At 43.0% G+C, this 22164-nt stretch overlaps 1 protein-coding gene across 2 annotated transcripts in view; it reads left to right on the forward strand.

Moving 5' to 3' along the window:
• The window catches only part of LOC124802403, a 104953-nt gene that overhangs the window by 16232 nt on the left and 66557 nt on the right, over nucleotides 1-22164 (forward strand). The window contains exons 2-3 of one of the 2 annotated variants that reach the window (XM_047263156.1): nucleotides 7846-7923; nucleotides 12656-12658. In XM_047263156.1, the coding sequence (XP_047119112.1) occupies nucleotides 7846-7923; nucleotides 12656-12658 (81 nt within the window). The remainder of the gene's footprint in view (nucleotides 1-7845; nucleotides 7924-12655; nucleotides 12659-22164) is intronic. The other variant, XM_047263157.1, reaches the window with a different exon arrangement.

Below are 22164 nucleotides of genomic sequence, written 5' to 3' on the forward strand. Positions count from 1 at the left end.
GGCTGTAGTTGGAACTGGACGGTGGCACTGTGATGCATGGAAATTGTGCACCCGATACTCTGGACATTAATGCTACCAAGTTTGTTACTTGTATGGTAACTAGTTTCCATGTTATAAAAGTGTTAAATAGGGAAAGTTTAATTATAACTACCCGGTAGGTGTGTGAAGTACCTGGTATCTCCACCTAACACTGTCATGGCGTAACCAGAATCTATTCCAAATCCAAAAGCAGGATTGTCATTCAAGTACAACACTTAGCACTGTAAGTATGTTTCTTACAAACACCAATGCACAGCCGGAACAGAACAATACTGAAATCCTGGCTGGAGAGTGCTGCTTTGTATACGAACAACAAATATTCCAGAACACACAAACAGAAGAACTTTAGAGAGCTTCCCAGAAATGATAAATACTAAATAACAAATATTTATGGTGGTGGGGTTTGATCTGGTGACTCCCAGCACACGAGCCAGCAACATTAACTGCTATGGCACACTGCATGTAGCACAGCATGTAGCAATATTTTCATTTTATTTGGATAAGTAATCTGGGCTAGAGTGGAATAATGCTGCCCTCCCCATTCTTGAATTTTGTTTATGTTAACAGACTTAAAAAAGTGGAGAACATCTATGGCACATCACACTTCTTTGCTAGTAACTAGGGCCCATTGCTCACTTTTTATGTTATTCTAATTAGTTTCAAAGAGTTGTTTAACAGTTTACTATCATTTATTTTCAATCAAAGTTTCTATTACCTGCCTAAATTTATCTATGGGTGGTTTCATCTGTTTGTGGCAGTTTATTACATAGCTTCAAGTGTAGGTATTTATTTTTTCGAAAGGAAACATTGTCTGTTGTCGGTTGTAAAATTTTGTGTTTATTTACTATTGTTGGCAACTTAAACTGTGAAGTAATTATCAAGCACATGTAGACTATCTCTGTGCAGTATGCCACAGGAGTTGTCGCATGTAAATTAACCTGTCAGTTCACTTGAGGAACACACATCAAAACTGCCATGATCTGTATCGAGTATGAAAATAAAGATTGTAAAACATTGGGAGCACCATGTACATACAGCTATGTGAGCCTTTACTTGGTTATTTTTGGGAGTGGAACAGAAGGTGAGGCCTTTGGAAAGGAGTGATGCTTCTGTGGGGCTAAGAATGGCTTTCTTCCAAGCACTAGGCACAGTTTAAGTGTGATCTATGATGCAGTATGGTTAAAATGAGAGCGAGGTCAGGTAAAAATTTTGTATAGAGATGGCAGATATTCCATGACTGTATTTCCTGTCTGCCCAGGTTCTGGATTCTGTATGGTGGTGGGAGGGAGTTTTTTGAGGTTGGAGTAAATGTAGTAGGTGTGCAAGATAGGATTTGTCAGTTATGAGGGGACGTGGAGGAGGTTTGGAGGTTGTTCGAGAGATGGTGGATAGTGGTAGTCCAAGGTGGGAGTAGAAAGTGAAGACGGTGGAGAGTTTTCTTGAGATGGCATTGTGCATGTTGCTGTAGTGCCTGAAGAGTAAAGGTTTCAATGTGTGATATAGGATTCAGGAGTTTGGAATAGTATAGCAGGAGAATTTTGTGGATGGAGAGAAGGTACTGTCAGAAGGTAATTGTGGAAGGAAGGGTGGCAGCCAGAAAAGGGTAATTTGATGATAGGCCATTTGGGGGGATTCCAGCCAAGCAATAATGCAGAAACAGTACGCTGAACTGGACTGGGTTCTGGCTAAGGATAAGGCAACTTTTCTGTATTGACGCATATGGAAGGAGCAAGGATCCATTGTGGCGGAAAAAAATGTGAAAAAAATACATGAATAACGTAAAATTATGTCCAAAAAAATTCACAAAAATACACCCAAACGTGAGAAAAATCATGAAGAGGATGAAACGGATGAAGTAAGAGGAAACAGGATGAAATCTGAGGAAGTAGGCTGATAATGAAAAGCAAAAACCAACTCAAATTGGCGTGAACACATGAAGAGCTCAAAGAAGAAATAAACAAAAAGAAAGATTGTAATAGGGGTTGCAGGTGTGTTGGTGGATAAGTGTGAAGAAGATGGATGCCAGATGTGACTAGATTAGCTGAAGTTAATTGGTGTGAACTGGAATAGAGGGGAGAAGGAGTGAGGGGTGGGAAGGTTTAGGTAGGCTGAGATACAAGTTCACATGGCACATGAAAAATACAGGAAATAACACGCGAAAATACTCGAGAGTGGTGCAGGAAGAGTGATCAATTTGAAGGTATAGGATTAATTATATCGGTGGGAGTAGTGTGAGACATAAGATGCTGTACCAATGCCATCCTGTAGCCATCTGTTGTGCCTGGCTGAGACAGTTGATACAGTGTGGCTCGTGTGAGCAGGACGTGCAGAGCGGTTTGTAAGGTGACAAGAGGAACACAGGGAAGAAGAGAAAAAAGGATGGATACTGAGTATAGTAATGCATTAGAAAATAGTAACAAAGGAAAACAGCAATGTATAATGCTCTGGCAGCTGAAGTTAGACTCTGGCTGCCAGAGATAGTGGCTATGTATGTGGAAGTTGTGTGTGTGTGTGTGTGTGTGTGTGTGTGTGTGTGTGTGTATTTTCAATGCAGACCTTATTGGCTGAAAGCTCACGTTCTGACAGTCTTCTTGTTGTGCGCATCTGCAACTGGGCATCTCCACTATTTTCCATTGTTTGACTGCATCTCTACTGATATACTTGTTACATTTATATGCAGACTAGCATTCGTATGGATATATTAAGTTGTGAGGTTCATAAATGATCATATGTTAGAGCTCCAAAGATATTCTACAATTATACAACAGATTGATGCCTTTGAGATTGGATGGCAGTTGTGTGGCTCACTTCTGCTCCCCTTCTTACAGATAGGTGTGACCAGGGCTTTCTTCCAAGCACTAGGCACAGTTTAAGTGGGATCTATGATATAGTATGGTTAAAATGAGAGCAAAGCCAGATACAAATTTTGTATAGAAATGACAGGTATTCCATGGAAGTTTTGTGTAATTTTATTGATTTAAGCTGCTTCCCAGTGCTACTGACAGTTATTTCCATATCACTCAAGACAGAGGTTTGCAAGAATTGAATTGGTGCAGTACTTCTGCTTCTGCATTTGTAAAGGAACATTTGAAAATAGAATTCAGCATTTCTGCTTTCACTATGCTATCCACAATGTCAGTATGAGTGGTGCCACTGACAGCCTTCAGTAATGACCATAATTTCTTTGGATTTCTCCAGAGCTCTTTCAGTAAGATTTTGCTATGGTAGTCATAGAAGGCTTTACACAAAGCTGTTTTTACAGCCAAATGCATTTCATTCAGCATCTCCCTATCAATAAGCGTATGCTTCGTCTTACACTTTTTATGCAGTGCTCGCTGTGTTTAAAATTTTGTTTACAGTGACTATATACTATGGAGGGTCCCTTTCATGATGAACTGTTCTACTAGGTACGTATCTACCCAATGCTTGGTCAACTGTATTTTAAATGCCGTCCACAGTCCCTCTGTATATATCTGCCCATTGGTAAATATTCTGGATTCCCTTTGATGTTTGACATGAAGACCTCTTTATGTAACTGAACAAGTCTTAGTCATAGTTGCCTTTTGTACCTAAGTAATGATTGTTAGTACAGCTGTTTCATGGTCACTAACACCAATTTGCGTATGGAGAACAACATACATAAAATTTACACTGAGGTGACACAATTCATGGGATACTGCCTAATATCATGTCCTTTTGCCCAGTGCCATGCAGCAACTGGATGTGATGTGGCCTCAACAAGTTGTTGGAAGTCCCCTGCAGAAATATTGAGCCATGCTGATTCTATAGCCGCCCATAATTACGAAAGTGTTGCTGGCCCATTATGGTGTGCACAAACTGACCTCACGAGTATCTCCCAGAAACGTTCGATAGGATTCATGTTTGGTGATCTGGGTGGCCTAATCAGTTGCTTGAACTGTCCAGGAAGTTCTGCAGACCAATCACGAACATTTGTGGCTCGGTGAAATGGCGCATTGTCATTGACAAAAATTCCATCGTTGTTTGAGAATGTGAAGACCATGAATGGCTTCAAATGGGCTCCAAGTGGCCAAACGTAACCAATTCCAGCCAATGATTCCTTCAGTTGGACCAGAGAACCTAGCCCATTCCATGTAAACACTGCCCACACCATTATCACCAGCCTGCACAGTTCCTTGTTGACAACTTGGATCCACGGCTTCATGGGATCTCGAACTCTACCATCAGCTCTCACCAACTGAAATTGGGACTCATCTGACCATGCAACGGCTTTCGAGTCATCTAGAGTCCAACCGATGTGGTCATGGGCAGGGGAGAGATACTGCAGGCAATGTCGTTCTGTTAGCCAAGGCACTTGCATTGGTCGTCTGTTGTCACAGACCATTAACACCAGATTTCGCCTCACTGTCCTAACAGCTACTTTCATTGTACATCTCACATTGATGTATTTCACGCAGTGTTGTGTGTCTGTTTCCAGTGACAATTGAATGCACAGGCTGCTGCTCTCAGTCGTTAGGTGAAGGCTCTTGGCCACAGAGTTGTTCATGGTGAGAGGTAATGCCTGAAATTTGGTATTCTCAACACATTCTTGACACTGTGTATCTTGGAATACTGAATTCCATCACGATTTCCAAAATGGAATGTCCCATGCTTGTAGCTCGAACTACCGTTCTGCCTTCAAAGTCTGTTAATTCCCACCGTGTGGCCACAATCACGTCAGAAACCTTTTCACATGTATCACCTGAATACAATTGACAGATAGACCAATGTACTGGCCTTTCATACCTCATGTTCGCGATACTGCCGCCATATATATATGTGCAAATTGCTATTCCATGTCTTTTGTCACCTCAGTGTGTGCAACCACAAAATATATGGAAACACTACTACAGATGAATGTCCACATTGCTGATGTATTCCACAGCCTTTTTGGTAGCATGTAGGATTTTGGAGTAGTCACTAGTGAAGGCTGAAGGCTGTCAATTCACTAGTGAAGGCTGAAGGCTGTCAATGGGCAATCTTCAAATATATGTTTTATGGTTTACCCATTTATCTAGCAGCTCCACAATCACACTTGGGAGAAGCTATTGTTTCCCATCTGTACAACAAGTGAACAAATCTACACAGTTTTTCGTATTCTACTTAGGGTAGACCAGATTTTGCAAGGCTTGTTGAATCAGGCTGGTGTGGATGTGATGCAAGGGTTGTCAGTCAGATCTGTTGACGAAATTTTACTTTCAACATCATTCAACATTTTTCTTGTTGGTTTCCTTAAGCTGATTTTTGCTTTATTTGACTGCTAGGTTTTTACTTATAAACTGTTGAATCTGTGATGAAGCTCTTTATGTTTATGCAGCAGCTTTTTAACTCGGCTGTTAAACCCAGTGGGTCTTTCCCAACCTTTGAAGATCTTGTTCGGTGTGTACTTGCTGTCTAAGGCATACCGAAAAATGCTTTTGAATTTTTTGTGTGTATTTGGATCTTATGGGTGCAGAACAGTGAGTGTTGTGACTTGGCAAGACAGCCAAGCCACTATGAGATAGCCGAAAGGCACGCGTTTAAGCTCACGCAGGCTGGCATGAGGTCTGGAACAGTTAAAGGAGTTGAGTCTAGTAAAAAGAGTATGTAGCTTCTGGAATACTTAACTTTAATCCATAATTGGTGAACATCGGTCTGACGGTACATGCATCACAAGATAAATAGCAAATGATAATGGCGCCTTGCTAGGTCGTAGCAAATGACGTAGCTGAAGGCTATGCTAACTATCGTCTCAGCAAATGAGAGCGTAATTTGTCAGTGAACAATCGCTAGCAAAGTCGGCTGTATAACTGGGGCGAGTGCTAGGAAGTCTCTCTAGACCTGCCGTGTGGCGGCGCTCGGTCTGCAATCACTGATAGTGGCGACACACGGGTCCAACGTATACTACCGGACCGCGGCCGATTTAAAGGCTATCACCTAGCAAGTGTGGTGTCTGGCAGTGACACCACACTGAGGTTATCAGAACCCTTGAATTTTTTTCATTTGTGCTCCACACCTTTGTCCTTGGCACTGTGTATTTGTTGTAGACTACTCAGATTCTCTGCAATTTGTATCCTGTCACTTTTGCAAAGCAAAGATATCTAGGACATCTGAGACATTTCCTTTTCAAGTTGGTTCTGTAATTATATACTCAAAGTAATTTTTGGACAGGCCATTCAGAATTATGTCACACACATCCCTGCCTTGGGCACCAGTTTTGATAGCATGACTGTCCCAATAAAGTTGAAACCACCCCGTTATCAGGAAAGTTATTAACAATAATCTGAAACTTCTCTCTGAAGTGCTCCTCAGCCAGGCATCTACAAAGGCATCCAATTACCATTTTTGACAGAGATTTGATGCTTAACTTTACACAGATTTATCCACATTCGGAATTCATGATAACCATGCTAGATATTATCGTATTCTTTACTGAGATAAAAATGCTGCCACCATTGGTGACTAACCAATCCGTATGATAAATATCCCAATCTGAACTTGAGATTTTGTTGCTGTTCACTTTCAATTTCAACCAACTTTCTGTTCCTAACACTATCTGTGCCTTACAACTTTTGAGAATAATTCTGGGACCTTTCTGTGGATGCTACTGCAGTTTACTAATATCATATTAAACTTTTCTACATATTTGAGGATGAGTATTCTCTGAGAATGTTGTAGCTCATGTATCTTTGATTTTGGCCAGCAAAACTGCTGGGATTTCTTAAGACGTAAGAAAACCTCCATGTGCATGCTACACGTACTCCACTACCCTATTAGCCACTTCCTGCTTGTAGTGTATGCCTGACCTATTAAGGGGAACCTTACATTTCTCCACCTGATAGCAGAGGTTGAGAAATTTGTATGTGATACCATTGCAGAATTGTCTGAGCTCTGGTTTAGACCTTGAACTCTGCTCCAAACCAGAGGACCATAATCGACCCTGGTAACTACAAATAGTGAGCTTAGGCTGTACCCCATTTGATTTGCTAGTTGCCTTCACCAAATCAGCCATCTACCAAATGGAACTGAAGATGACCTCAGAACCCAAGCAGCAGGTGTCATTTGTACCTAATGTGCCATTATTTGTAGCCGGTACTGGCAGGGCTTCCTCATTGTCTCAGATGAGACCCCCTTACAAACTTGCTGAATGGACACTGGCATTGTTTTCAGTCCTGCCTGCTATTTTCCTGGGGGTCTCTATTACCCGCCTAATTTTGGAGTTCCCAATGACTAGCATACTTGCCCTCTGCACTTATAAGACTGTGCAGGAAAATCGGCCACTGGCCCTGCAGAAAAAGCAACCACTGGCCCAACAGGAGAGTCATCCCTTTCTGGTTAGGAAGAATTATCAATAGTGGGTAGCACCTCGTACATATTGCTGAGGCATAAGGAACCAGCCGTGTGGCCCATTCACTTTTTCGCCTTCCGCATGAACCCACCACTCTTAGCCACTCATTTTCAAGTGAAGACTGACTGGTCAGCAGAGGTGCCATTAAGATTTATTTTGGAGCCATTAAGATGAATATGCTGAGCTTTCCTGCAGATATTTCATCAGGCCCAGGTGTTCGGTAGTTGGGTACAGTAATTAGTTTGTATCTATGGAATTCAATAGCCAATCATTCAAAAACACCATCTACAGGTAGGTTGCTGAGAGCTATAGTTAAATATTGCAGATGCAGATGTTTGTTGATGCAGGCACTCTCATCTATAGGCATAACAGCTGAGTATGTTCCTTCTATTGCTCATTGCACTTAATCAATAGATGCTTGCAACTGGAGGCCTAATTGTCATTTCTCTTTTGCTTTATAGCAGTGTGATGACAATGGTGTAGAAGACAGCCTGTGGGATTATCTACCAGTTGAGCCTGTTGTGAAGGTGGAGGCATTGGTAAGTGTTAAAATTCATGCATATTCAATTTGATTGACACATATTTTCATTTTTTTTTTTTTTGGGGGGGGGGGGGGGGGGGGGGATGGTTGGATGCAAAAAAATAGAGAACGAGCAAGAGCAAACTTATAGCTTGAGGCATTTTGATAGAATGCATTGAATTATATTCATGCATTTGCAGAGAATATCAGAAAGGAATGAAAGGGGGATGCTTGACCACAGATTTACTTTATCTTACTGTTCTTTTAATCAGATAATTTATAATTTGTCGAAGTTCTGATTACGATTGAAATAACAACTGCTACTCGTTCTAGTAATCGACATTTATTGCAGCATTTACCCTGCCTCTTTGTCTATTGTTCACTACTTTGAATGTCACAACTTAAATTTTTGCCATCGTCGTTATCAAAAGTTTACTTTGTAAGAAATTACTTCTTCAGAAGGAAAGATTAATGAATGACTCTACTAGTGCTTACAAGCTAACAAATATAAATGAAAATGGTCCAAACTTCCATGATTGGAATGTATTATATGGAATCAAATGCAAATGTGCTTCTAATATTGTGTTTTAATTGTATATGCCCACTTTTTCTTATGCTATTGGTATTTATAATTACTTTTCTTGCATGTCCTGAAAGAATTCTGGGTGTCACATTCATATAAATAGCCTTTATATAGTTTTAGTTTCAGTATATTAACTTATTCGTTGACTGTTCTTCTAAAGAGGAATCATTGAAACTGAAACAAACTAACAGCTTTTCTATTCTGGTTTAGACATATACTTTCTCGAGTATATTCTTCATTGGAGATTCTCGATGTTGTCTACTCAGAGGGCCCCTCTTAAACAGTCCTTGTCGAGTTGGAAGCTTTGTGCCTTACTTATTGTGACATAAAGGTGTCTGCCGGTGAGCTCAACTGCTACAATCTTCCAAAGGAGTACCCCAAACAAATAGTAATACAGTGCAAAACAAATATGTGCAGTACTACGTAATATCATATGTATAAAAATACATAATATAGACAGAGGCAGGTGCATATTATTAAAAAAGAAATGTAAGTATTAACATAAAATTAATTACCACATTTACTCATTTATCAACAACGAGGGTTCAAAAACCTTCGCACCTACAACTCTTTAGGGAAAAATACTGAATTTAAAATCTGTACCATCTCATATGGTACCCTGCATAAATGACTAAATGTGTTACTGTTTCTTAAGTAATCTAATGAAAACATTAAATATCATAATGAGAATCACCTTTTCAATAATTTATGAGATACAGTACATGTAATTCATATTTGTCTTTCTTTTTCATTAATTAATTATTCTATTTAAAATATACCTGTCATTTTGTTTTGCATCTTAGAAGCTACTAATTCAAGCTGCGTCAGGTAAGTAAATACTTTATTGTAATATCATTTATTATTATTATTATTATTATTATTATTAGTCCAGCTCTCAGGTAGATTGTCTCCTGATCAGATCATATTTAAGAAGTTAAGAATCTGTCTATAAACAATTTGTTAGTGTATTTAACCAGCTCTAGATTGATTAAATCTTCTCCTGGGGCTTATCATGTATATGAATAAAATTAGCCAAGAGTGGAACAAATGCCACACGGCTTCTTTCAAATCATCAGAAACACAAAGCTAGATGCCTAACTTTTTGCAGATGATTTAACTCTTGTAGAGGATGACATGCAGCATTCTGACACAATTTACAGATTCTATCAGAGAAATACAGCACGGACATAGGCGTAAACACCAAAAAATCAAATTACGGCTTCCTGCACAAAGTACCCAATATGAAGTAAGATATGTTTTTAAAATACAACTCTAGAAAGAGTGAACACATTCACATATTTAGGCTGTAAACTATCTTTTCTGGAAGAAACAAACATATCTGAAAAAGTCACCAGGTATATAAGAAAATTGGGAGTCATTAATAGTGTAATGAAACCTTCCCTAGTCAAGAAGTGCATCAGAATATACCTTTATAATAAGCTTCCTTCTCAACCTGTCCATTATGTCTCCCATGAGCCAGGATCCTGGGCGAGTTTTGTGAACATTCTCTATTTCCTAAACCTCACCAGTCTTTTTACATCACCCCTCTTCCTTTTCCTTCAGCCTTTCTGCCAGGAGGAGGAACCACTGGCTCCAAAAGCTTGCGATTTCTTTAACCTTTATATGTATTTACTCCTGTGGTTGCTTGGTGAGTAGGTTCTAATTATATTTATAAAACCTTAGCAAGACCTATGCGGTGTTATGGCAGTGAAGTCTGGACAATGAAGACAAATTATGTGAAAAGACTAACAGCCTGTGAAATGAAATTCTTGAGAGGAACAGCTGGGCACACCAAATGGGACCACAAAAGGAATGAAGATGTGTTGAAGGAACTTCAAATGGAACCCATCTCGCACTATATTCATAACTACCAAAAAAAATCGAAGAAAACATCTACAATGAATGCGCTCAAAGAGGATGCCAAAATCCACACTATACTACCACCCCAATGGTGTAAGATTGCTTGGATGACCAGTGAAAAGATGGCAGGGGAATTTCTTGACAAGACCACAACAGGTGTGAAGGCCTAATACTTGGAAGGAGGCAGACGATGATTGTTATTTGCATTTTCCTTTTAAAGTTAAATAACCATGTAGGATTCAATAAAAAGAGCTCCGTCAATCGAATCAGTTCTGTTAATGTGATAATATTTTGAAATAGTGGAAGCATCTCTTTTTTGCTTAAAGAATACCAATGTAATATTATTTGATAGTTGACATTTCATGCGTTGTAGATGGTTTCCTTCAGTCAAAGCGCTAATCATCAAACCTGAACTGTTTGCCATTGCCAAACTGCCCTAACCTTTAGCCACTTTACTTCAAATTCCTTGTCCGGCTTCCTTTTTATGATATTTTGGATCCTGAATCCTGTGTCTGGTCATTGTATTTCGTATTTTACCATGCAATAACAAAACACATACACACACGCAAACACACACAAAATGATGCTAACGAAATATACACAGTTCGTAAGGAGCACTAACCAAGCGCTTCTTGATCCTAATCATAGAGATCAGAATACGTTAGATAAGCCTTGCATGACATTCCATGAAGGATGATTTTTGAAGGCTGCAATCAATCATTGTAACAGGGCTGCTAGAGTAACAAATACAATGTCTTTCTACAGTATACTGGCACAGCAGTGTGGGTAGCATATAAACCTTGTCTGTGGAAGGTCATAGGTTCGAATCCATCAGATTCAGTGATTTTTTAAAATCTAATCAAAAGACATTGATCATCATTTTTGTTCAGTTAATTGATTCAAATGTATTTTTTTATTTCGGATTCTTTGTCACACCCTTTTTCATCATCTATTGACTTTTTGTATTCTCTTACTTTTCTTCCTATCATTATTTTTTCATTTGGAATCTACTTAAGTCGCCTATAATCTGCAACCAAGTGCCAAACAAGACTGCTTATCAGTTGGTGATGAGACATCCTGTGTGGCCAGTGTGAGGACAGTTTCAGGCAACCAATGACAGCAAGAAATAAGTTTGATTTTGACCACTGAAACTGAAATTTTGCTGCAGATGATGTCTGTCTGAATGAACATATTATGAAACTTTTCTGTCTTGCTTTTGCTCTTTGCGCTTAGTCTTAAATGCTGTGAACAAAATGATTGTGATTTTGGTTGTGCCACACACTGTTGATCCGTGTTTTCTCAGATACATTGCCCATCACAAAGTTCTGGCGAGGCTAGGACATGAGTTTAAATTCATAGCTACAGAATATGTCATCTGCCGCATTTGTCATTGGTCACTTAAAATCAGTTGTCTACAGAGAATCTCCCATTTCCTCTTAACTTGCAGTGGGCACTTCCAACAATGCTCCATGTTACTCTTAAACCTCATTTGTTAACTTATTTGCTCTGTTTGTTTGCCTTTAACATAGCAGTAGCCAGCAGCTGATGTGGCAACAATGAAGCAGCAAGTGACAGGTGTCAACCAGCAAGTAATTTAAATTGGACTATAGATCCTACTTTTAGGTACCTGTCACATTTAACCTATCACAATAATTTAGCTGTTGCAACAACACTGTCTATTTTCCTTTCACTGTATTGGCTACATCCATCTTATTTATATCAATCTATTAATTAATCTATGGAAACTCCAGGTAAGAATGTCAGTAATGTAGGAAAAAATAGATTGCCTCTTAATGTAAAGATAACATGCTAAGTTGCAGAGAGTACAATTAAGACACACTTACACATGTTTTCGGCCACAGCCTTTGTTGAAAAAAGAGAATCACAGTCCATTCATTCATAGAAGCAAGCACATCATCTCCGGCAACTCTGACCAGAATGTAACTATCACCTGGGACACAGGCAGCAATCTGGCGGCGGCAGGGAAGGGGAAGGGATAGAAGTATATGGGTGGGAAGAGAGAGACAAAATCTGTCTGGTGAAGTGTTTAGGGACTAGAAAGCCAACAGGTGGAGTGTCAGGAGTATGTGGGCCAGGGAGATGGAAAAAACTGAGCAAAAAAGGAGAGGAGTGGGGAAAGGTGGGTGGGTGCATTGGCAGAGGGTAACAAACGAAGAGTAAAGGAGACATGAATGGGGAGGAGATGATAGGACAGAGGGGGTAGAAACTGTTGGGCGGAGGGTGTGGTACAGTGCATTGCCGTAGGTTGATTCTGGGATAATTATGTGAGTGGATAATGTGCTGTAAGGATGTCTCCCATCTGCACAGTTCAGAAAAGCTGGTGGTGGAGGGAAGGATCCAGATGGCTTGGGTAGTGAAGAAACCAATGGAAATCAAGGATGTTATGTCCAGCTGCATGTTGTGTCACAGGATGATCTACTTTGCTCTTCATCCTGGAGGACAGCTGGTTGGTAGTCATACCAATAAAAAGCTATATAATGGTTGCAGCAGAGCTGGTAAATGATATGGCTGCTTTCACAGGTGGCCCAGCCCCAGCTCCTGATGGGGTAGGATGAATCTGATACAGGAGTGGAATAGGAAGTGCTTGGTGGGTAGATTGGACAGGTGTTGCACTTGGGTCTTCCACAGGGATATGATCCTTGTTGCAAGGCGTTGGAATTGGGAGTGGCATAGGGATGGATTAGGGTATTGTGGAGGTTGGGTGGGCGATGGAACACCACTTTGTGGGTGGTGCGAAGGATCACGGGTAGGATATCTGTTTCATGGCATGGTGATAGGTAATCAAAGCTCTGGGGAAGGATGCGGTTCAGTTGTTCCAGTTTGGGGTGGTATTGTGTGACAAAGGGGGCATTCATTTGTGGCAGGTTCTTGGGGGTGATGGGAGGATTGGGGGTGTGAGGGGAATTGGCATGGGAGATCTGTTTGCAGACTAGGTCTGGGGATAATGCCTGTCTTTGAAGGTCTTGATGAAACCCTGTGAGTACTAGGCAAGCAAGTTCTTGTCACTGCAAATAAATCATCCTTGTATAGCCAGGCTGTATGGGAGGCATTTTTTGGTGTGAGAGGGATGACAGCTGTTAGAATGCGGGTACTATTGGTGGTTTAATATGGACAGAGGTACGTATGGAGCCATCAGAGAGGAGGATCTCAGCGTCTAGGATGAGGGCACGCTGGGTTGATGGCTGTGCCAGGGATTTGTTTGTATACCTTCCCTTCAAAGGAGAAGTAGTTATGGGTTAGGATAAAGTTATTAAGGTGTATGAGGAATGAGGTAGTTGGTTTGGAGCCTGAAAGATGTTGGGAAGAGAGGTATTCAGCAGCGGTAAGATCATGGGCATGAGGGCTGTAGATATATAAAGAGGTGGTTGATGCCACAGTGACGAGTATGGATCCAGGAGGTAAAGGGGTGGGGGTGGTGGAGAATCACTAAAGGATGTGGTTGGTATTTTTGATGTGGAAGGTTAGATTACTTGCTGTTGGTTGAAGATGTTGGTTAATGAGGGCTGAAATTATTTCATTGGGGGCACAATAACCAGCCACAATGGGGTATCCAGGATAGTTGGGTTTGTTGATTTTTGGGAGCATGTAGAAGGTGGGTGTGCACAGGGGTGAGAAGGGAAATTGATGCAGGGGAGAGGTTCTGGCAAGGGCCCAAGGCTTTAAGCAGGGGATTGGAAGTTGTGTTGGACTTCGGGGATGGGATCACTCTGGCAGAGTGTATAGGTGGAGGAGTCAGATAATTGGCGGAGGCCTTCCACCACATAGTCACTGCGATTCATAACAACATTGACGGAACCTATGTCTGCAGATAGGCTGAAGAAGTCAGGATTAGTTTTAAGGTTCTGTATGGCTATTCTGTCTTTTGATGAAAGTTTGGTATTCTGGGGAAGGGACCTGGGGAAGGATGATGAGGCTAAGTCGGAGGTAAGGAATTCCTGAGAGGTGACCCAACAAGTGATTAGTTGAGGTGGAGGTGGAGGATCATGATTGGATGGTGGTATGAACTGGGAGAGGCAGGATCCAGTGTTGGAATTAGGTTGGCTTTGGTTGAAGGGATTGGCAGCAAAAAGGTGTTTACATTGCAGGGATCTGGAGAAGGAGAGTAGGTTTTTGACAAGTCTAGCATGGTTAAGTTTGGGTGTGGGGCTAAAGGTGAGGCCTTTGCATAGGACTGAAAAATCTATGGAGCTGTTGATTTTGGTGGATAGGTTAACAACAATGTTATAGGTATGTTCCGGCTCTGGATTTGTTGATGTGTTGTCAGGGAGTTTTTTGGATGTGGCAAGTAGGTGGTGTGTGGGGTGAGTGAGGAAGAACACCGTGGGTAAGACAGGGATTTGGAAAGAGGTGCCCCAAGGTGGCAGTAGGATAACAGCAGGTCGGATAACTTATGGAAGTGGTGTCTGGAATGCTCCTCCAGGTGCTGGAGTGGAAGGGATTCAGTTTCAGAGATACAATGTATGAAGCAGAGATTGCACAGTAGCAGTATCTTGCGGAAAGAGCAGAGGTGGTTGTGAAATGCCTGATCCATGGAGAAGGGTGTTTGCAGTACCAGGTTTATGAGGGTCAGGGACTGGCGGAGTCTGAAAAGGCGAAGGTCACAGTGAAAGGAGAGGTGGGCTCCAGAGAAAGAAATTTTTATGGCTAGGTCATTTGGGGGGTTCTGTTGTTTAGGGAGCATTGAAGAAATGGAATGTGGGACTGGGTTTTTGGCAGGGAAGCTGATACATTTCTAAACTGGTGCAGAAAGATAGAGCAGAGGTCCATTATGACAGGAATGGTGTAATGGAAACAGGAATGATGCGGAAATGGGCAAAATAGGTCTTGATGGTTGTGAGAGGAGATGGATAAGAGAAAATATGCATAAAACATACGTAAAGACATGCAAAAAGATGCAGCTGTTTGCTTCTGTGAATGAATGGTGTGTGTTTCTCTTTTTCCCACGGAGGCTGTGGCTGAAAGCTTATGTGTAAGTGTCATTTAATTGTGCCTGTCTGGAACGTAGCATGTTATCTGTACAGTCAGTAGCAATCTATTAATTATTCATTTCAAAGTACATTCATGAAAATGCAAAGTTCCCTTTTAGTGCTAAGACATTAGAATACTTTGGTCGGAAGCTACTTGAGCTTTGATACAACTTGGGTAGTTCTGTGAAAACAGGTTTAAGTATATGCACAAAAGAGGGTTTCATTTGATGAAACTGTTTAATCTGTGTAATAATTGATCTAGTGTATTACAATGCTCTTACCATGTCTTGGATGCTATGACTATGTCACTTACATAATTGATATTTCATCTTTAAGTGATTTTTGCACAGCTTTGTGTAGTTCTCTTATATATACAGACACAGATACATTCAACCTAAAAGGCAAGACCTTAAATTGATAACATCTGTCTTCAAACAGAAACACTGACATCTGTTTCCTAGATTCTCTGGCTAATGATACTTGCCAGTAACATATTTGAATCCTGAAAATCTTGTTAGTGATTTATCTATAATTGGGATCTGTCCTTTCCTACGTCTATTATTCTATTTAACGTTCTAGTGTCTAATACTAAATGGACTGATCCAGCCAGTTTCTCTTACTAATAGCTTGTTGTAACCAGAAGTTTCAATAACACCTCTGCAGTAGCCACCAGAAAGATCGCGGGAGGCGCACATCGGCACGGCGCGTCACGGACGGTAGTTGCCGCAAGTAGAGTCCCGTCCACCAGAGGGCATGCGAGAATTCGGACGCGACCTCTGCCGGTGTAACAACAACAACAACAACAACTCAGGCAGCACGGGCCGTGCCCAGTCAGTTAACGTCAGGCATGCATAGGACACAGTCCCGGTCTACGCTAGGTGAAGTGCAACGTAAACGTGAACAGTGTTACTACACAATTGGCGACGAGGATGGGATCGTTCTTTCGCGTGTTGCGTCGTTGTTCTGGTTTCGCAGCTTCTCCACGGCATGGAGGATTTAGTGTGGGTTTTGGTTGAGCAGCAGACGGAGCTCATGGCCACCATGAAACAAGTGCTTCCGGCGTTGCTCTCCACGCCGTCTGCTCCAGCGCCGTTCCCTCCTCCCTTTCCCCTGTATAATGAGACGGCGGAGGATTGGGACGCATATGAACATCGCCTTCGGCAGCATTTCCAGGCTTTTCATGTTGCCGATGCGGAGGTATGTCATGCTCTCTTCTTGTCTTGGATATCTCCCTCGCTGTATCAAGTTTTGCGGCAGCTAGCGCCATTGCAGGAACCCTCGTCCTTGTCTTTTGACGCATTGTGTTCATTGCTGTCTTCATATTATCGCCGCCGCACGCATGTTGTGGCGGCTAGGGTCGAGTTCTATCAATGCAAGAAACAGCCCCATCAGTCTTACCAGGCATGGGCCGCTACCCTGCACGGTCTTAGTCGCAAGTGTCATTTTTTCACGGAGCAGTCGCGAGAGTTGTATGCCCACGTATGGTACGCGATGTCATTGTTCGTTCGGCCCCTGATAGGGAGGTCCGGCAACGGGCCCTGCAGTTAGAAGACCCTTCCCTTGAGGAAGTCCTGTCCATTGCTCAATCGTATGAAGTCTCTCACACTGCAGGACAACAGCTGGAAGTGTGGTGCGACGTCGCGACAGTTCAGGGCGGCGCGGCCGCGTCCACTGTGTCCGGGGTGGACGACGTGCGAGCGGTACAATCCGGCCGTTAACGGCTGCTCCTGCACAGCGCGTAAACAGAATTCCGGCCGCCGGCCCCCGTTGCCGTCCTGTGCGTCGTGCTATGTACATCATGATTGGTCAGAGTGCCCCCAGCGTTGGGCTGTTTGTCACAAATGTAATAAAAAAGGACACATTGCTAAAGTTTGCCGCTCAGCCTCAAAAGAATCGAAGGAAGCAGGTATAGAGGACATGGACATTGACATTCAGGATGTTTCATCGGGCCAGGCTCCCGATGCATCGGCACGCAAACTCTTTATCGAGGTGTTGGTTCTGTCGCGCCGGTTACAACTGCATGTAGATACGGACGCGGCAGTTTCGTTGTTGAATCCACAAACTTATTCCGACCTTGGATCGCCCCCGTTGGCGCCAGTTTACCGACGTCTACACGGTTATGGTAAACAGTTCATTCCCCTACTGGGTCAGTTCACTACCGACGTGACTTACAAATCAGTCACTCGGCCTATTACTTTTATTGTTGTCAGTGATGCGAGCGCCGCTAACCATATTGGTCTGGATGCCTTTCAAGCTTTCGGTTTTTCTATCGCTGACACCATACAGTTGGTCTCCGAAGACATTCCCTATCAATCATTGGAAACTTTGATCTCAGACTTTCCCGATATCTTTGAGGAGGGCCTGGGGCGTGTTTCAGATTTTGAAGCTCACTTAACGTTGAAGGCATCGGCTCGCCCGCGTTTTCTATGTGCGAGGCAGATCCCCTTGGCTCTCTGCCCTCAGGTAAAGGAAGAGCTAGACCGGCTGACAGCCCTAGGGGTCGTTCTTCCCATTTCTTCTAGTGAGTGGGCTTCGCCCCTCGTTATTGTAAGGAAGCCCTCGGGGAAAATTACGTCTTTGTGGCGATTTCAAGGCCACCATTAATTCCCAATTGGTGGTGGACACCTATCCTTTGCCTCGTGCTGTTGAATTGTTCTCCGCCGTGGCGGGAGGCCAATATTTTTCGAAAATCGATCTTTCGGAGGCTTATCATCAGATACCACTTGATGAGGACTCCAAACGGCTGGCAGTCGTCAACACCCCGTTTGGCCTTTACCAATACCAGCAGTTGGCCTTCGGAATATCCAGTTCCCCGGCGATATTCCAGCGTTATCTTGAGCATGTCACGTCGACAATCCCTCATTGTATTAATTACCTGGATGACATAATTGTCACAGGCTGCAGCACGAAGGAACACTTGCACAACCTTCGCAGCCTCTTTCTCAAATTCAGGTCTGTGGGCTTGCGTTGCAACCTGCATAAGTCAAACTTCTTCCAACCGTCCATTGAGTATGTGGGCTAAACCATCTCTCGGCACGGCGTCCAGCCACTAGGAAGTTTGGTCCAAGGTATCGTCGACCTTCCTCAGCCTGCTTCGCTGAAAGAGTTACAAGCTTTTTTAGGCAAGATAGCCTATTACCACTGGTTCATTCCCAGGGCTTCCACCGTAGCCCGCCCCCTGTACTGCCTTCTGCGCAATGGTGTTCCTTTTGATTGGTCGCCTGCATGCGAGCGAGCGTTCACCTCGTTGAAGGGCCTCCTCACGTCAGCGCCTTGTTTGGCTACTTTTGACCCCTATAAGCCATTGGTCCTGGGGGGTGGTCATCCCGCCCTCCAGTCCGGGCCTCGGACCCTCTTCGTAATTATTTTATTCTACGAGACCGCCTCTCGGTCTTGGACGGAGTTCTCCTTCTGGCTACCGATGATACAGCTCCTCGCGTGGTTGTTCCTGCAAGTTGACGAAGGGAGGTCCTCACGTTATTACATGCGGGGCACTGGGGTGTTTCCCGTACTGAAACCTTGGCTCGCAGACATGTGTACTGGCCCGGTATTGACAGAGAAATTGAGCACTTGGTGGCCGCCTGTTCCCAGTGTGCGAGCCAACAGGCATCTCCCAGGGCAACATTCTCTTCATGGCCGCCGGCAACCCACGCATGGGAATGTGTTCACATCGATTTTGAGGGCCCGTTTCTCAATGGCTTTTGGCTCATTGTCATTGATGCTTATTCCTGATTCCCATATGTGGTTCACTGCTCCTCAACCACTTCGGAAGTTGCAATCCAGGCACTAGCAAAAATCTTTTCTGTGGAAGGTCTGCCAATCACCCTCGTCTCGGACAATGGACCGCAGTTTATTTCGCAGACCTTCCAGGATTTTTGTAGGCGCTTCGGTATTCGGCACGCTTGCTCTCCCCCCTTCCATCCACAATCTAATGGGGAAGCCGAGCACATGGTGCACACATTTAAGACGCAGATGAGAAAGTATGTGCACGACTTTCCTGCGGAGGAGGCATTGACATTTTTTCCTGACGGCATACCGGACCACACCAATGGGAGACCGCAGCCCCGCAGAGCTCCTCCATGGGCGCCAACCTAGGACTCTGCTGCACCTCCTCCGGCCTGGTCCTCGCCAGTCTTCGCAAAACGGAGTACCTGGCTTTCCACTGGGTATGTCGGTCTGGGCACGTGGGTTTGGTCGCAATCCACGTTGGATACCGGCGGTGGTCCTGCGCCGAAATGGCCGCCGGCTCTATACCTTGCAGACGGGGGCCGAGTGGTACGTCGTCACCAAAATCAGCTACGTCCACGTTTGGGCACCCACCCTCCGACCTCTCGGACACCGGCTTCCCCATTGCCGGCACCCGTGTTGGTTTCCCAGGGGACGTTACCGCCTCTCCCCGCTGTGACTCTGCCGCACTGCGATGGTTCTCAGACTTGGCAGCCTCCAGTAGCTCCAGCACTGGTATCGCCATCGTGTGAGATGCCCCAGTGAGAGCTGGCCCCCCTCGCAGGCCTGGTTTCTCAGGAGGCTGGTTCACTTGTGGTCGTCCCTTCCCCATCGTCCCCGCCACTGGGTCTTGCCCCTCCCAAGGTGGAATGGGATCCGGAGTTCAACAGCTTGTCGCCCGTTCTGTCCCGGGCTCCGGTGGTGGGACGACGGGGGCCTCTTCGTGTGGGTCACTTCCAGCCGTATTCGAAGGTTCCGGCTCGAGGGTTGGCAGAGCCCCTCGACTTCGGCCTTCCAATGGATGTGGAGGTCATCACTCCTGCCTGACGCTCCACCTTCCAACGCAGTGGATCACAGTGGCTTCACCCCCCGAAGGAGGAGGAGTGCAGTAGCCACCGGAAAGATCGCAGGAGGTGCACATCGGCACGGCGCGTCACGGACGGTAGTTGCCGCAAGTAGAGTCCTGTCCACCAGAGGGCACGCGAGAATTTGGACGCGACCTCTGCCAGCGTAACAACAACAACAACAACTCAGGCAGCACGGGCCGTGCCCAGTCAGTTAACATCGGGCATGCATAGGACACAGTCCCGGTCTACGCTAAGTGAAGTGCGACGTAAACGTGAACAGTGTTACTACAACCTCATTACTCTTTTTTTTTCCCTGTTTCCATTTGTACTATGTCCTTAACTGATGCAGGTGTTGGATAAGGCTTAGTGTGGAATGGTTCATGTGATATTGTCTTTAGTGTATATTTAAAATCTTTAATTATCTCTGGTTTTAATGAAATATGTCGTTTTGTTTCTGCAGTAAAGGTACCATTGTGTCTTGTTCAGTCTTATTATGATATCTATACTTATTGATTATCTTCTTGTTCATTAGCTATCTTCTTATGCTGGTGGTTTTTTACACAATCATTTTACAGCAATATACTCTGCTGTTATATCATGGCCTCGTCATAAAAAAAAGACATCTTACCTCCATTGAAATCTATCAGCATCTTATTCTCAGATAGGCAATCTTATTATTATTACCTAGTAAAATTGGGCACTTTTAGCCCCATTAGCGGAAACATCGGTTATTCAAAAGCTTAATTACCAATAACAAGCATGGTCGATAATTCACGTCCATTGTTCCAGTAATTCAAATTGTTTTAATTCCAGTAAGTGGTAACATTTGAAACTTATATAGTAGCTTGTGTTCTTCCAAAAAGCTCTGGTCAGTAGCACACATTTCACTTACAGAGTCTAGAATAATATTGACTTATTCTAGGTTTAAAATACTCTTTTGTTACTCCTTCTCCTTATTCTAATAAGTCTTCACTTGGATAAGCATTATTCTGAAATCTTCTTTCTATAAAATCTCCATTACGCGGGTTGTCTGGATATTTGCGTCTGGAGCCGAGCTCTGCCCCGGAACCCCTAGAGTTTTCCCGTGTTGTTATTGCTGATGTGAATATTTCATTTGAATAGTTTTTATTTTGTGTTTTAATTTTTCTTGGCCATTTATTATTAGAATTATTTCCATTTCCATTTCAATTTTCGTACTGTGTCTATTTGTTCAATATATTCTGATAAAGTTGATATCTTTCCCCAGTTGTTACTAAGCAGATTTTCCTTTAATCTTCAAGGTAACCTACCAATTGCCGCCTCTAATAAATGTTCCTTTCTGATTGGATCATCTGTATTTTGCTAACTTAAGATGCCATTCTACAAAATATCTATAACCTTTCCATTTAATATTATGTGGCTTAAAACTAAGTAATTTCTTCTGTACTCCATCACTCCAGCACTTGGATTCGAAGGGTGCCTCGAAATCATTGTAAGTTGTAAAGTCTTCTAATAGTATTGTATCCCTTTGTGCTGCATCCACATTAAGGTGGTATACAACAAAAAAGATTTATTTTTGTCACTTGCAGCCTCTGGTAACAGACCTTTAAATGCCTTGAGAAACAATACTGAGTGTACTTCTTCCAGTGGAGTAAAATCATCGCAGTTGTTGTATTGTACATTATGTTTAACTAATAAATCCTCGAATTCTTTTTGTACCTCCCTTCTTGCAGATTCAAACTTTAGTTAATTATTATTTGGTAACTCTTGTGTATTATGCCTTTTATCTCCATTGTCATTTAATGTAGATCCTTTACCTGCTTGCACAGTAGTAAGTGAGGACAGTAAATTAACTTCTCTTAAGTCTCTGTTTCTGTCTGTCCCCTCCCTATTCGATCATCCCATGGTAGCTTCTGATTTTCCCAATTGCGGTTCTATTTCATTTCTAATTACAGAAATTGTCTCAACATTTTTGTCTGTGACTCTTTCTACATTAACCTTTGTATCTAACAGTTCCTTTTCTAATGCCTTCATTCCATTGAGTAACTTGCCTTGTA

This window comes from Schistocerca piceifrons, chromosome 6 (genome assembly GCF_021461385.2).
Source record: "Schistocerca piceifrons isolate TAMUIC-IGC-003096 chromosome 6, iqSchPice1.1, whole genome shotgun sequence".
Lineage (NCBI taxonomy): Eukaryota > Metazoa > Arthropoda > Insecta > Orthoptera > Acrididae > Schistocerca > Schistocerca piceifrons.